Source organism: Parasteatoda tepidariorum, chromosome 7, assembly GCF_043381705.1.
Source record: "Parasteatoda tepidariorum isolate YZ-2023 chromosome 7, CAS_Ptep_4.0, whole genome shotgun sequence".
In the NCBI taxonomy this organism is placed as follows: domain Eukaryota; kingdom Metazoa; phylum Arthropoda; class Arachnida; order Araneae; family Theridiidae; genus Parasteatoda; species Parasteatoda tepidariorum.
Genome location: NC_092210.1, coordinates 13,435,747 through 13,449,722, shown reverse-complemented (window position 1 = coordinate 13,449,722; position 13,976 = coordinate 13,435,747). Strand labels below are relative to the sequence as shown.

Sequence of the window (13,976 nt, the reverse complement as noted above, 5' to 3'; positions counted from 1 at the left end):
TCAATGTTTGAAGTCTATTATTGGTAGTGGGCAAAGTTTAACAATAGGACGTTTTAACTCACCATTTGCAGTTTTTAACCTTACCACTCTGATTTTACCGTCTGCTCCTGGAAAGGTCTCTAGCACATGTCCCAACTTCCACTTCAATGGTGGCAAATCATCGTCTTTGATTAGCACTAGTTCATTTACAGCAAGATTTCCCTTTACTTGGAGCCATTTGGCACGCCTTTGAAGAGTGGAAAGATAGTCAGTTGACCATCGTTTCCAGAATTCTTTGATCATTCTTCGCATTAACTTCCAACCTTGTAAAGTTGTTATCACTTCCTTTGAAATATCAGAATTAGGCACTGATGTCAGTGAAGTACCAATGAGGAAATGACCAGGTGTCAATGCCTCACAATCAGCAGGATCATCAGACAAAGGAGTGAGTGGTCGAGAATTAAGGCAAGCTTCTACTTCTGCAATCAGGGTTAGGAATTCTTCGTAGGTGAGGATTTGTTCACCGACAGTTTTTTTAATGTGAGACTTCATAGATTTGACAGTGGATTTCCACAATCCACCATGATGAGGTGCCGCAGGAGGATTGAATTTCCAAATGATATTTTCCTTTGCAAGATAACCCTGTAATCTTTCATCTGAAGAGAGTGATGCCATTAAACGTTTCAACTCTCTATATGCACCAACATAATTCGTCCCACAGTCACTGTGTATCTGATCAGGTTTTCCTCGTCGAGAAGTAAATCTTCTTAGCGTGGCAAGGAAAGCATCAGAAGTCAGATCACTTACGAGTTCTAAGTGAACGGCTTTTGTGGATAAACACACAAATAAACAAACATAGCATTTCATAGTCTTCACACCTCTTCCTTTTCTGGGCTTCACTAGGAAAGGTCCAGCGTAATCAGTTCCAACAACAGAGAAAACTCAAGAAGGTGTGACTCTTACTGAAGGTAAATCGGACATAAATTGGGTAAAAAATTTGGCATTTTGTCTATGACATTTTACACACCTGGAAATTATCTTTCTAACAAGATTCTTTACTCCAATTATCCAATATTCTTGCGTTAATGCTGATAATGTCATTTGAATAGTTCCATGTAGATGGCTTTCATGAAAATATCTCACAATTATCGTTGATAAATGATGACCCTTTGGGAGAAGTAGTGGATGTTTTCGACGGTCAGAAAGATTGGAATTCTTCAATCTTCCACCAACTCGGAGAAGTCCGGATGAGTCAAGGAAGGGTGCCAAAGGCAACAGATTGCTATTTTTTGGAAGTGTCTTCTCCTTTTGCAGATATTCCATCTCAGTACCAAAAGCATATTTTTGAACCATCTTCACAAGGGAATTTCTAGTACTCTGAATCTCTGCAGTTGTTAAACAACCACTTGCCTTTGCAGCTGGAAACTTGCAATTTAGAATAAATCTTCTACACCAGGCAAAAACTCTTCGCAATTTAGTCCATGAGGAAATTTTATTTACGTCGTTCATAATATCAGGCTGGTTTTCTTCCTTGCAAACATTCATGTTGATGTTCACGGGCTTGTTTCGTTTCTCAACAAGAATTTCATCGTCCAAGTTTTCGCTATTCAAAGAGCTGAAACCTTTATCATTATTCCATTCTGATTCTTCAAGTCTCAGCCATGAAGGGCCATGGAACCATTTCTCTCCTTCTTTCAATTTGCTTGCATTGCATCCACGTGTCAGCAAATCAGCAGGATTATCGATACCTTTGCAATGATGCCAAGATTTTGGATTTGACTTCTCCTGCACTTCCCTGACCCTATTGCAAACAAATTGCTTCCATCGTTCAGCCCTTCCCCTGATCCAATGTAAAACAATGAATGAGTCCGTCCAATATATATAATCAGAAACCATTTCCCCAAAAATACCATTAATATAATTACCTAGTCTAGCTCCTATAACTGTCGCCATTAATTCTAAGCGTGGCAAAGTTAACTTTTTCAAGGGGGAAACACGACTCTTGAACATCAAAAACGACACTATGATTTTCCCCTCATCATTGATTTACCAAACATAGGAAACCGTCCCATATGCAACGAGTGACGCATCACAAAATATGTGTACCTCTACTCTTCGACTTCCTGGATTTCCGCATGACAAAAAACAATACTTTGGAATGACTATGTCTTTTAAATGCTTAACTTCTACACACCATTCAGTCCATTTAATTTTTAAATCTACTGACAACTCTTCGTCCCAATCTAAACCTCTTTTCCATATCTCTTGCAACAGACACTTGATCTTAAGAACGAAAGGACTAACAATACCAACTGGATCGAACACCATTACAGCAGCGTGTAACACAAACCTTTTCGTATTTGCCGAATTAATTAAACTTTTCAATAACGGGGAAATTTCCAACGACAGAATATCTCCTATAGGGTTCCAATTCAAACCTAAAACTTTCAAACTACCACTAGAACTCTCACTAACATCACTAAAACCCCTTTCTATCCACAATGACTTCAATTCTTCCGAATTAGAATTCAGCTTTCGTAAATTCATTCCTGCATCTCCCAAAATATGAACAGCTTCAGTCGATAAATCAAACGCCTCCTCAACATCATCAGCACCAAAATAAAGATCATCCACATAAAGTGAAGTGTCCAACATTTCAACACATTTAGGTGCATTTTCAAGATACTGTTTAATGTGCTTTTTAATTGTTGCGCTAAGAATAAACGGAGATGATGTACAACCGAAAGGAAGGCGAGTCATTCGCAAAATTTTAAAGCTATTACTTGAATTATCTGAAAGCCATAAAAACTTTAAAAATTTCCTATCCTTTTCAGAGATGCCTATCATGAGAAAAGCCTTTTCTATATCTGCACTGAACGCTACTTTAAATTTTCTAAATTTAAGAATAATGTCTAACACATTAGGATTTAAATTTGGCCCTATTTCTAAATAATCATTTAAAGATAAATTTTGCTTAGTTTTTGAGCTACAGTTAAAAACAACTTGCACTTTAGTAGTATCTTTATCATTTCGCACAACTGCTCTGTGAGGCATAAAATATTCCTCATTATCTCTAGTACATTCCTCGACTATTCCCTTGTTTTGTTGCTCTTGTATCGTAAGTTTATATTCCCTCGCAACCCAATCATTCTTCTCAAAATTAGTTTTTAAATTATCGAATCTCTTTTTTGCTATCCAAAAATTGTTCGCAAGATCCTTAGGTGACCTTTTCCATAATAATGAAGTTTCGTACCTGCCATTAACAAACTTAAGATTATTTTCGAATTTGTTTATTAGATGCTTATCCTCAATAGTAGCTATCTCATTTTCATTTCGAATGCCTAACAATTCTAAATCCCATAGTACCTGAACATCCGTAATTGAACTTAAATTTGTAGAAGTAATACGGTTCGACATCTCTTTATTTTCCTCTTGAATTCCCTGTAACGNCATCACTGTGGAACTGTTCCGCTGCATACGAGCTGCTATTGCGCGATAGGAAAATCCTCCTTCTCGAAGGCCGATTATCCTCCCTCGTTCAAACTCCGTAAGTTGCTTGAATTTCTTATTCTTCCGTCGTGGAGGCATACTCAGGTCTCACTAAACGTTTGCCACTAACAAATAATCATAGACTATTTTCAACGTCCCGCTACAGCACTTTATTTATACGCTTTCAGCATCAATTCAGAGGGCGCTGCGCGCGCCACGCACGCGCGATGGCTCTGAAACTTTATTAATTTGCATAATATCCTATATCCATTATTAAAATAATATTTCATTTGATTCTGATGATTCCTTCATGGTGTTGCATTTTCTACAAACAGCAGTTTATATATATATATATTTAAAATTGCATTTTTCAAGAAGATTGTCATATTACCATATTATCTTTCATTGTGTGATGAAAAAGCGTAGGCCGCTTCACTTTCTTAATCAACTTCTTAACTTAAGTAGCCTAATTAACTGACAAACATTTTACACCAATGTTTTTTTGATCCTAGATTGGCAAAAATTATTTATTTTTTTAGTAATATTTTAGAACTATTTGATTTTTATCAAATTATATTATCTTTGTTTGTGTTTTGAAAAAAAGCAATCCACTTAACTTTCTTATTTAACTTGTGAACTTAACTAGCTTAATTAACTAACAAAAATTATGCACCCTACGTTTTCTAGTTGTTAGGTCTAGAAAAATTTTTTTTTTATTATACTTGAAGAACGTAATTTTTAATTTTCTGATTACATTTTCACGAATTCCAAATGATAATACTCTTTGTAAGTAGAATAGACGCATCAAGGTAACACGATTTCCCCTCTCTTTTACATTTTTCCCCTCAGTCGTTCAGTTGATCTTGCTTTTTTTTTACATCAGTATATACCAATTTCTTTCTGAAACGTATCGCCATGAGAAAAACTAGATCGCAGAAACCATGGTAACTGAGGGGGGAAATCACGTAACCTAGAGATGTTCATTCTATTTACAAAAGAGCATAGTTATTTGCTCGTAGTTCAAATAAAAATTCTTGAACTATGTAATCAAATCTATTTCACTACATGGGACGTGTTAATACATAAATGTTCCGAAAAAAATTCATAAGACTATTTGGCTAATTTTTGCAATCTTTGGAGCCTAATTATTTTAACTCAAAAACTTTATGCATAAAATATTATTTCGAGAACTCTTTCTTACGTTACAAAAAATAATAATAATTAATTTAATAACATTTTACCGAAATTAAAATTTAATTTGTAGCAAATTTTTCACTTGTTTAAAATTTTGCAAGTTTTTAAAAAGGGAATTTTTTTCTTTCTTTTTCATCACTTTGCACCAGAGTTGGATTTTTGACATAGCGCATCAAAAACTGTCAGAATACGACGAAAACTGTCAAAAATAAGGGGAAATTTATTTTTTGCATTGTAGATATTTCATTAGATACTAAATCATACAGAATACTTGCCTTATATATTACTATAATTATGATTTATGTTATATATGACGTATAAAAAATTTAGCAAAAATTATTGAAACTATTAACTGGTTTCACTAATGGTATTTTTAATACTTTAAGACCCATATAACTATTTGGTTTATATTACACGTAATAACTATGAGTTGCTAATTATTATCATTCTAAATATTGATTTTAATTCTCTCGTAGCACAAAATTCATACAATTTTGCATTATTTTTTAGATTAAGGAAAATGAAAGTGTTCGCCAATAAATGTCTAATCTCAAGATTTTTTTTTGATTCTCAATATTTGTTGTCATTAATTATATTCAGAGGAGCAGAATATGTCTGACTCGCGAACAAAACCTGTTAGGAAATACAGGCTGCCATGAAAAAAATTGCTAAAATTTTTTTTTTTTTTTGAATATGTCACTTTTCCAAACATTTTTCAGGTTTAAAAAAACATATTTCAATTTACGTATTTATTAACTTTAATTTCATAAGTTTATAATTGAGACCTTAATTTCAATTCATTAAATTTTTATTTTTTCAATATATTTTGATTTCTATTATTTTACAACACAAATGCTTGTTTATTCAAGAATTGTGTAAAATCAAGTTTTTTTTTCCCATATAAACTTGATTTTTCAAAAATATTTTCTAAATGTTATTGTATTTAAAAAAAAAAGCATTATTTTTGAGGAAATAATTTATTTTAATTTACTTTTTAAACTATTTAAAATTACATTTAATAAAGTCAGGTGAACAAACCATGAAAATATTATGAACTAGTAGCATCTTTTAATTATTGGTCCTTCGAACCAGTGACTAAATTTTTGGGACAGTTATAATTAAGTTGTGGGTGAAAAATATTGTTATGGAAAATGACTTAAATGACACTTCTCCAAATCCTTGGCTTTCTCAACTAAATATTACTCATTCTTATTCTTTCTGTCTTGTTTTTCTTTAGGAAAAAGAAATGTGAATTTTATAACTTCTTGCAGTAAACAGACAGTAGCTATCGTGTAATCAAGATCTTTAACTGCATAGTCTGCAACACAAACTTTGTAGATTTTTTGTAAGTAATTTTCATAATAAGACTAGTCATTTCTATATGGATTTTAAAATGCACTTGATTTTCTGGAATCGCTCCTTTCGACTTAAACAATTTTATTCTAAAGTTAGGCAAAAATATTTTTAATTTTGATATTTCCTAAAGAATAGTGGATAATCTAGACATATTAGAACGAAAATCATGGTACGGAAGAGCACTTAGCCAAAAATAACAACAAATAAATTTTACAAAATTTTTTCAATTATCAATAACTCATCTTATAATTAATTCTCAATAACTACTCATCAAAATCCCCTTTCCATTGTTGATAACTAAACAACTTAAATTTTCTTACACAAGAGTAAACATTTGTGCTTATAGCTTTCCATGATTTATGGTCAACTTGTTTGACTTTGTCGTTAATCTGAGTTCAAAAAGTCATTAAATTTATTTGAAAAGGAGTGGCCATGTAGCAAAAACAGGCAGTTGTAAACGTATGGATTGCTTAATTATCAACAATACAATAAAAATTCGCAAATTTTTTATTTTAAAATAATTATTCTCTTTATTTTTTTGTTCCATTGTTGTCTACATTCCTGAAAATATCATAATGTGTTTGGATTCATTTCAGTATTCAAAAGCTTGTAATTTTAATTTATCTGTAATAGGAAGATGGTAAACTTTGAAACATGGAACATTTAACTAGTTTTAATTTTACTTTTTTCGTGTTTCAATGCAAGTTTGCGAAGTGACTGATAGCTAATTTAATTTTATAAAACATTGTAAAAATTTCAACTTGACTTCGACTGATAAATTAAGCTGTTCATTATGGAGGCTGTTGTAAACATTGAATTTTACACCCAAGAAAAGCCTATGGTGTTTCAGGGTGAAGATTGTTATGTAGTTGAAGATCTGATTATTGAATCCTGTAAATATCTTGGAATAGGACCATTACCACGTCATTTATTTGGATTATATAGTCCTCTATATAAAATTTGGTTTCCATTGTGTTCAGAACTACGTGATATTGGAAAGACTTGGGATCTATGTCTTCGTCTTAGATACAGATTGCCTTCCACAAAAAGACTTATTGTAAGCTGTTATGCGATTTTGTACTCTCGTGATCACTATCTAAATTTAAATCTCTTTTTAGTTTACAAATTTTAATTTTATCATCAAAGAAAGTAAATCTGTTATGAAACTTAAGTCTAATGATTTTTGTCAAACGATCATGATGATGATTGTAGTCAAATATTTTTTATTTTAAAATAGTGAAAAATAATATCAAAGTAGCAGCTGTAGAAAGTTTTTTTTTTATAATTTAATATTTTAAATTTATAAAAAATATTATTAAGTATGCCTGTTTTTTTATTCAGCTTATTATACTTGCAGACCTAATATTATGTCAATTGATGTAAAATTATGATGGAATCATCGCGAACCAAACACTTCAGGAAAGAAATAACTCAAGTTCGGAATGCACATATCGTAATAACGTATAAATATATCTCTGTTCGAAAAGCCGTAGAAAAATGGCTGAGAAAAAAACACGATTAATTCTGGCCAAAACACGGTCTATTTCTGTCAAAAAAACTAACAGAAAACCATGTTGATTTACCAAAAAACAGTGCGATTATGCCATACCGCCTACCCATCCCCATTTAATGTGTTAATAAGGGGTGCGGGGTGGAATTTTTTATTCAAATGGCAAACAGGGTGCACCACCCCAAAAACTAAATGTTACTTTCATTATAATTATTGTTGCTTATGGCCAGAATGTAATTGCTTGTTACATCATTCTTAGTTGGTTAACTGAATTGTTCTGTAAGATGATAAGTAAATCTATTCAACTAAAAGTTATGTTTTCTACTATAAGAATAGCTAATGCATATGAAGGTCAATGATCACATTTAATGACATTGTATGGATGATTTTGGAGATATTTTTAGGCTAGGATAGCCTGGTTGGTGGGGCATTAGCTCCTGTCCAAGAGGTTGTGAGTTCGATCTCTGCCGAAGACTCCCTGTGTAGTAAATGGTGACTGGTGCACGTTAAAATTGTCAGGTCACAAAGCTTCCAAGTTCCCTTAACAAATCAATACATCTGGGAGGAGTGAATTGGAGATTGATCGTTCTTTGGTTCAAATCAAATTATAATCTGTGGATGAATAAATGGATGTATGAATAAGTGCACTCATTAAAATGGGCTGTGAGGTACGTGTGTGGCTGAAGTTGTATTCTTGGCCATAGGTGACACTACTGAAAAACAAGAAATGCACGCTCTGCCTTAAATTTGCTTAGTTTCACCAAGCAAGCTTGCTGGTACTGGCAAGTAGCATGGGAAACAACAACAGCAAAGATATTTTTTATTTTTTTAACAATGTATTTCATGCACGGAATATTGGAAATACTCCTTAAAAAACTAGTCAGGTATATTTTCACTAGTGGCTAGTGCATCCCTGAAATTAAGATTTTTCTCCCTCTGCTCTAAACAACTCCAGATGAGAGACCTTTCCTTTTTTCCATTATAGCAATCCATACCATAGCAATTGCTATAATCTTGCCAACAGCTGTATGTTAAAAAAGGTTTTCAATCTTGAATGGGTTAAAAACTAATGAAAGAAATTGATTGATAAACTGTTAGTTATTTAATGTTAAACTAATATGCTAGGTGTATCTTTTAAGTAGATAAACATTTTTTTATGAAATTGGTTTCTGTGATTCATATCGTTATATATTCTCATTTTTCACTTTTCCAACAGGAATTGCACTCCACTAAAAGAAATCAAGGAATATTTTCACTCTATCAAAAAAGATTCTAGCTACGTTTCTGGTTAAAGGTCTTCAATTTTCCAGAATTTCGTTTTTTTTTAAAAATTATTATTATTATATTTAAAAATATAATAATGCAATATAATATAAAATATAATATAAATAATATAAAAATGCAGTTACATTTTTATATAATGCAAATATAATATAAAAATGCAGTTACTTTTTTTAAAAAAAAAGTAACTGCATTTTTTTGGGGATAAATATTTCATGATATTTAATTTTATTCATCATCATGATAACAGTGCCAGTTAACTTCTAAGTGTCAATCAGTTTTGAATAGCATCTGCAATATTATGACCTCTTGATTACTGCACATCTATTTCTTTTATTGCATATGTGTGTTTTTTTAACGTGAAAATATTTAATTATTTAAATAAAATTATCCACAGACCTTAAAACTTTTATTTATATTTTATTTAGGAAAAAGGTGATGCCAGGACTTTTAATTATTATTTTCATCAAGTTCGCACAGATTTCTTAGAAGGTAAAATACCGGAGCTGTTCAAGTTTCGTGAATCTGCATTAGGACTAGTTGCCACAGACATTATTCGCTTAATGCTAGAGATGAAACTGACTCCTGACACTATGAAATACAACTGCCGTGACTTTTTCCCTCAAGAGCTTAAAAGAAGTCCTCTTTTGGATAGTTTCTTGCAAGGTCCTCTTGAAAAAGCTGTTACAAAAGGATGGCAAAACAGCAGACAAAATTCTGAATTTGTCAAAGTAATTATTCTTGTTTTTTTTTTCCAATGAAAATATATTAATACCAGGGATAGCATGGAAAAAAACCACTCTGAAGGAGATAAATTTCTTCTAACTCAAGTAGAAATATTTTTTCAAGAAAAAATATCAAATATTACAATAGTTTTTGAAACAGAATTATTATTAGTAATATTATTATATTAGAATTATTATTGGTATTTATTGGTAATCTGATTTAAATAGTATTAATATTTAAGTTACTAATTTAATATATTAATTATATATTGTCTTCGGATCATCCTCCGGGATGTTTCCCAGACCGTCGCCAATAGCCCATTGTGCAGCTCTAGTGCGACGTAAAGTAACAACAACATAATTATATATTAATAATTATATTAAAAAATAATTGAAACTATAAGGCAGCAATTGGGAGAAACATAAATTTAATTTTTTTTACATAAAGAATAATAGAAAAGCCTAAATTTATACTGTGTAATGAACTGTTAAAATATAATAAAATGTTAATAATAAAATTAAATTAACAAATCATTTATAACATTCTTGCAATTCACTACTACAATTCATGAATTTAATTCACAATTGAAAATAAGTATACTATTTACATACAAATAAGCATATTAATCGAATATATTAATTATAAATAATTGTAACTAAAAGACAACAATTGGGAAAAAATTAAATTTAATTAATTTCTTAGGAAATGAAAACTAATTTCCTTTATTTTACACATAGAAGAACCTAAATTTATACTGTATAACGAACTGTTAAAATATAATCAAATTTTAATAATACTATTAAATTAACAAATCATTTACAACACTTATATGATACACTACTACAAATCATAAATTTATTTCTACAAATCATTTTTTTTTTTAAAGTTTATATAGCCCAAAGTATACCCTATCCTTTTTAGAAATTTATTAGTCATTTTAAATTTCTTCCATTTTATCCACTTGTTTTCATTTTGTTCAGTTTTTTCCAGTGTCCTGGACAAAATAAGTTTCTTTCAGACAAAATTCTAACCCTGATTCAGATATTGCAAGTTTCTTTTCAGAAATGAATGGATAGTTAACGATAAATGTTCTCATAAAATTAATAATTCTAGCCAATCTCCTATGACTAAGGCTTTGACCCTTTTATCTTTAATTTCATGACATTTATTTTCAGCTGCCCCTTAAACTATTTTTTTAATGATGTCTTTGTCTTTAATAGCCTAAAAATAACAAAAAAAGAATCTCACTTTTTGCCCTTTCTTTTGTAATCCATTACACGATAAACTCAATCAAAACGGGTTGATTTGTAATTTGTAAAAAAGGAGATAATCCCTGTGACTGACTCTTTTGTTTGGTATTATTTGTATTGTCAGCATTAATACTGAAGAGTATTGCAATAAAATTTGAAAATGAATGCATTTAATCATCAATCCAAAGTTCAACATTCAAATATCTGAGTTAGTAAAACACTCAGATTGTTAGTGTTTAAAGGAAGCATGGTTTTAAATAATAAAATTTAATATATGTGAAACATAATTTTTTACTAAAACTGTCATTCTGTTAACTGTAAAATTCATTAACTATGGTTTTTTAAGCACTTGGTGTACTATTTATTCTCCTATTACGTAAGTTTTAAATTGCTTATTTAATAAAAAAAATTATTATTATTATTTTTTTAATAGGAAAAATATCTGGAACAGATGTTGGACTTGGTTCCCGATTATGGATCTGAGGTGTATAGTGTTAGAATTGATGAAGGTGGTAGAGTTCATGAAGTTGATGTGGTAGTTAATCCTTTTCATCCAATCTTTCCAGGGTTGAGGATAAAAATACCTGGAAGAAAAGATGTGAGTTTTTGCTTTAGTTTTTTACCTGCAATAAATGATTTGATCTATGACTATAAATGATTTTGTCATAAATTTCTATAGAAAATTACACTTGGAACTAGTGTTTTGTTGCATGTATACAAATGTTGATCTTGCCTAATTTGGGTGTGTTTGAATTTCAAATCTGAAATTAGTTTTTCTCATAAAGCTACCGATTTTGTTTAAATTTACATTTTTGCACAATTTTTTGCTAAAACAAGTTTAAAAATGTTATATGTAACAGGGCTCACGGAAATATTGCGATAAATTTCTAGGGAAGTTATTCTACTTCGAGGGGAGTTCCATCATTATTCTACTTCCTGCTTCTAGGGTAGTTCCATCATGATTAATATTGCATAAGAACTTATGTTCAGAGTTGTCATTATACATGGTCAAGGACGCTTCCCTGTGATAACCTGTTGCGACATATGATCCTAGCGGCATATGACAACATTTCTATTGCATTTCTGGGCATGAATTCCTTTACAATTTTAATCTTGATGATGTGTCCAAAATCCCCTGGACGTTTGTTGCAACTTTTATGTATGAAATTTATATTATATCGTAAAATATACTTGATTTTTTCCGATCCATGTTAGCAGCTATGTTTAATGACTTGTGTTTCAAGATTTGCATTATAAAGATCTTCTGTACTTCATTTACACAACTAAAACAGAGCTGAAAAGATCTGAAATATTATTCTCTGATTTTTTTAAAGTTATGCCACCTGTTACAAATATTAAGGAAGTTTTTTTTCTAAGTGTGTGTGGCCTTCCTTCATCTGTATACAGAAATGTAAATCATTCTTGTTTATTTATAGGGATGGTCACATGTCTGTTCCGTAGAAGATCTCTGCTATATTAGTATAAGGGAAGAAAAACGAAAATTAAAAAATGAGAAACGTATTGTCATTGACCATTTTGTAGAGATCAGTCGAAAAACTGGAATACCACATGTAAGTTTTAATTTCAAATTCAAGTTTTGCTTATCTCTTGGATATGGTTATATAAATTGCCTTTGCGATCATTATAATTCAGTTGATTAATACATTTCGACTCTTTTAAAATTATTGCATGATTTGAGAAAAATAGGTGCTTTCTACAATTTAAATGTATTTATTTTTGTGTCATTCAATTAGTTGCAGCAAAATACTAATTTATAAACAAATAATAATAGCAAATACTAATTTATATTTAATTGAATACTTCTGATAATTATATGTTTGCACCTAAACCTTATTTTGAATAAAGTTTTAATAAACTTTTTTTTACAAAAATATTGGAATCTTTCATTTCAAAATTATATAAATTTACCAGAGAGTCGTTGGAAGTTAAACATTAATTCTTTCCAAGTATATAAAATACTCTGTTTAAATAAATACAAGTGTTAGCAAACATTATTTATCACACTTGAGCTTTTTTCTGTTAAACAAAACAAGATACTTTAAACAAAAATGCCTATATATTTTCCTTATAATTAAATTCAATTCATGCTAATAAAATGAAGGGGGAAAAAAACTTACAGAAAATAAAAATTGATTATCACTATAGGTTTGAAGTCTTAAATATATTTTACAATTGCTGGAAAGGAATTATTTTACTGAGGCTTAGTTTACTATAATGTTTTACTATAGATTCAAAGTTTATTATATTTTACATGCTGAATAGTCTACTGTTTTACATTAATGTATTTGTTGTATTGCTAAATTTATATATATTTTTCAACTATGGGCTATACTGGTCGATTCCCTAAATCTATAGAATCACTTTTATATTTTCTATAGTATCACTTTGTTCCCTTATTGTGTACTAAACTATTTTAGACTAGCTTCCTATGAATGGAAGTCTCTTTTTAAAATAAGGTTCTAAACACATAAATAAATAAATACAGCATGTAAAACATTTGTTTTGTTTATCTCTTTTCATATGCTTCTATTATACGTTTCAATTTATTAATATTATAATTTGATTCATGTATCCATTTTGATATTGCTTGGAAATTACATTTGTTTGAATTAAATGATTCATGGAATTTCCTTGCATATGCAATTCTAAATTTCTGTGTTTGAAAACACAACAGTTTTAAGCACTTTATTCTCTCATGAATTTGTAAAACCTTTAAAAAAAAAAAACAAAAAAAAAAACAGTTAGATAATAAAAGTTGTCAAGCTATCTCCATTGATTCTGTTATTCACTTGAATATGAAAGCCTCTCCTTCATAAATTATGAAACATCATTAAAATTAAAATATACCTCTATATTATTATGCAATGTGGCATAATGATATAGAGGTACATTTAAATATTAGATGCTCAATACCTTGTAACATTCCATCAATTGACGAATTCAAAAGCATCAATTAACTATGCTTTTCGAAATTTAAGGTTTTGTTTACTTTGTACGTTTTTATTTGCTCTTCTTTTGGTAGTTGCGCGGTGATTCACTAGAGTGCAGAGCTGTCGCATTGAATGTTATAACAGGTAATTAGCATATATTTTCATTTTCAGATAATTTCTAATACCTAATCTTGAACATTAAATTGTAAGCATCAGTGTTATGTTCATTAAGTAGTAGGA

The 13,976-nt window shown here is 30.2% G+C and overlaps 4 protein-coding genes and 1 long non-coding RNA gene across 5 annotated transcripts in view; 1 reads left to right on the top strand and 4 right to left on the bottom strand.

Annotated features, from left to right (window-relative positions):
- On the bottom strand, positions 1-846 carry LOC107457343 (uncharacterized). The gene has a single exon (XM_016075485.2). The coding sequence runs from the start codon at positions 844-846 to the stop codon at positions 1-3; it is 846 nt and encodes a 281-aa protein (XP_015930971.2).
- A 75-nt stretch (positions 847-921) lies between these two features.
- LOC122269429 (uncharacterized) lies at positions 922-1,932 on the bottom strand. The gene has a single exon (XM_043042575.1). It carries the CDS (start codon positions 1,930-1,932, stop codon positions 922-924), a length of 1,011 nt encoding a protein of 336 aa, XP_042898509.1.
- Positions 1,933-2,025: 93 nt separating this feature from the next.
- On the bottom strand, positions 2,026-3,567 carry LOC122269428 (uncharacterized). The gene has a single exon (XM_043042574.2). It carries the CDS (start codon positions 3,565-3,567, stop codon positions 2,026-2,028), a length of 1,542 nt encoding a protein of 513 aa, XP_042898508.2.
- A 2,869-nt stretch (positions 3,568-6,436) lies between these two features.
- Positions 6,437-13,976, top strand: part of LOC107457346 (tyrosine-protein kinase JAK2) — a 40,398-nt gene continuing 32,858 nt past the window's right edge. Inside the window, exons 1-4 of the mRNA XM_016075489.4 lie at positions 6,437-7,075; positions 9,238-9,540; positions 11,219-11,383; positions 12,222-12,356. Coding sequence (XP_015930975.1) covers positions 6,812-7,075; positions 9,238-9,540; positions 11,219-11,383; positions 12,222-12,356 — 867 coding nt within the window. The 5' untranslated portion in view covers positions 6,437-6,811. The remainder of the gene's footprint in view (positions 7,076-9,237; positions 9,541-11,218; positions 11,384-12,221; positions 12,357-13,976) is intronic.
- Positions 9,946-13,976, bottom strand: part of LOC139425986 (uncharacterized) — a 62,817-nt gene continuing 58,786 nt past the window's right edge. The window contains exon 3 of the long non-coding RNA XR_011637199.1: positions 9,946-11,369. This is a non-coding gene — a long non-coding RNA (uncharacterized lncRNA). The remainder of the gene's footprint in view (positions 11,370-13,976) is intronic.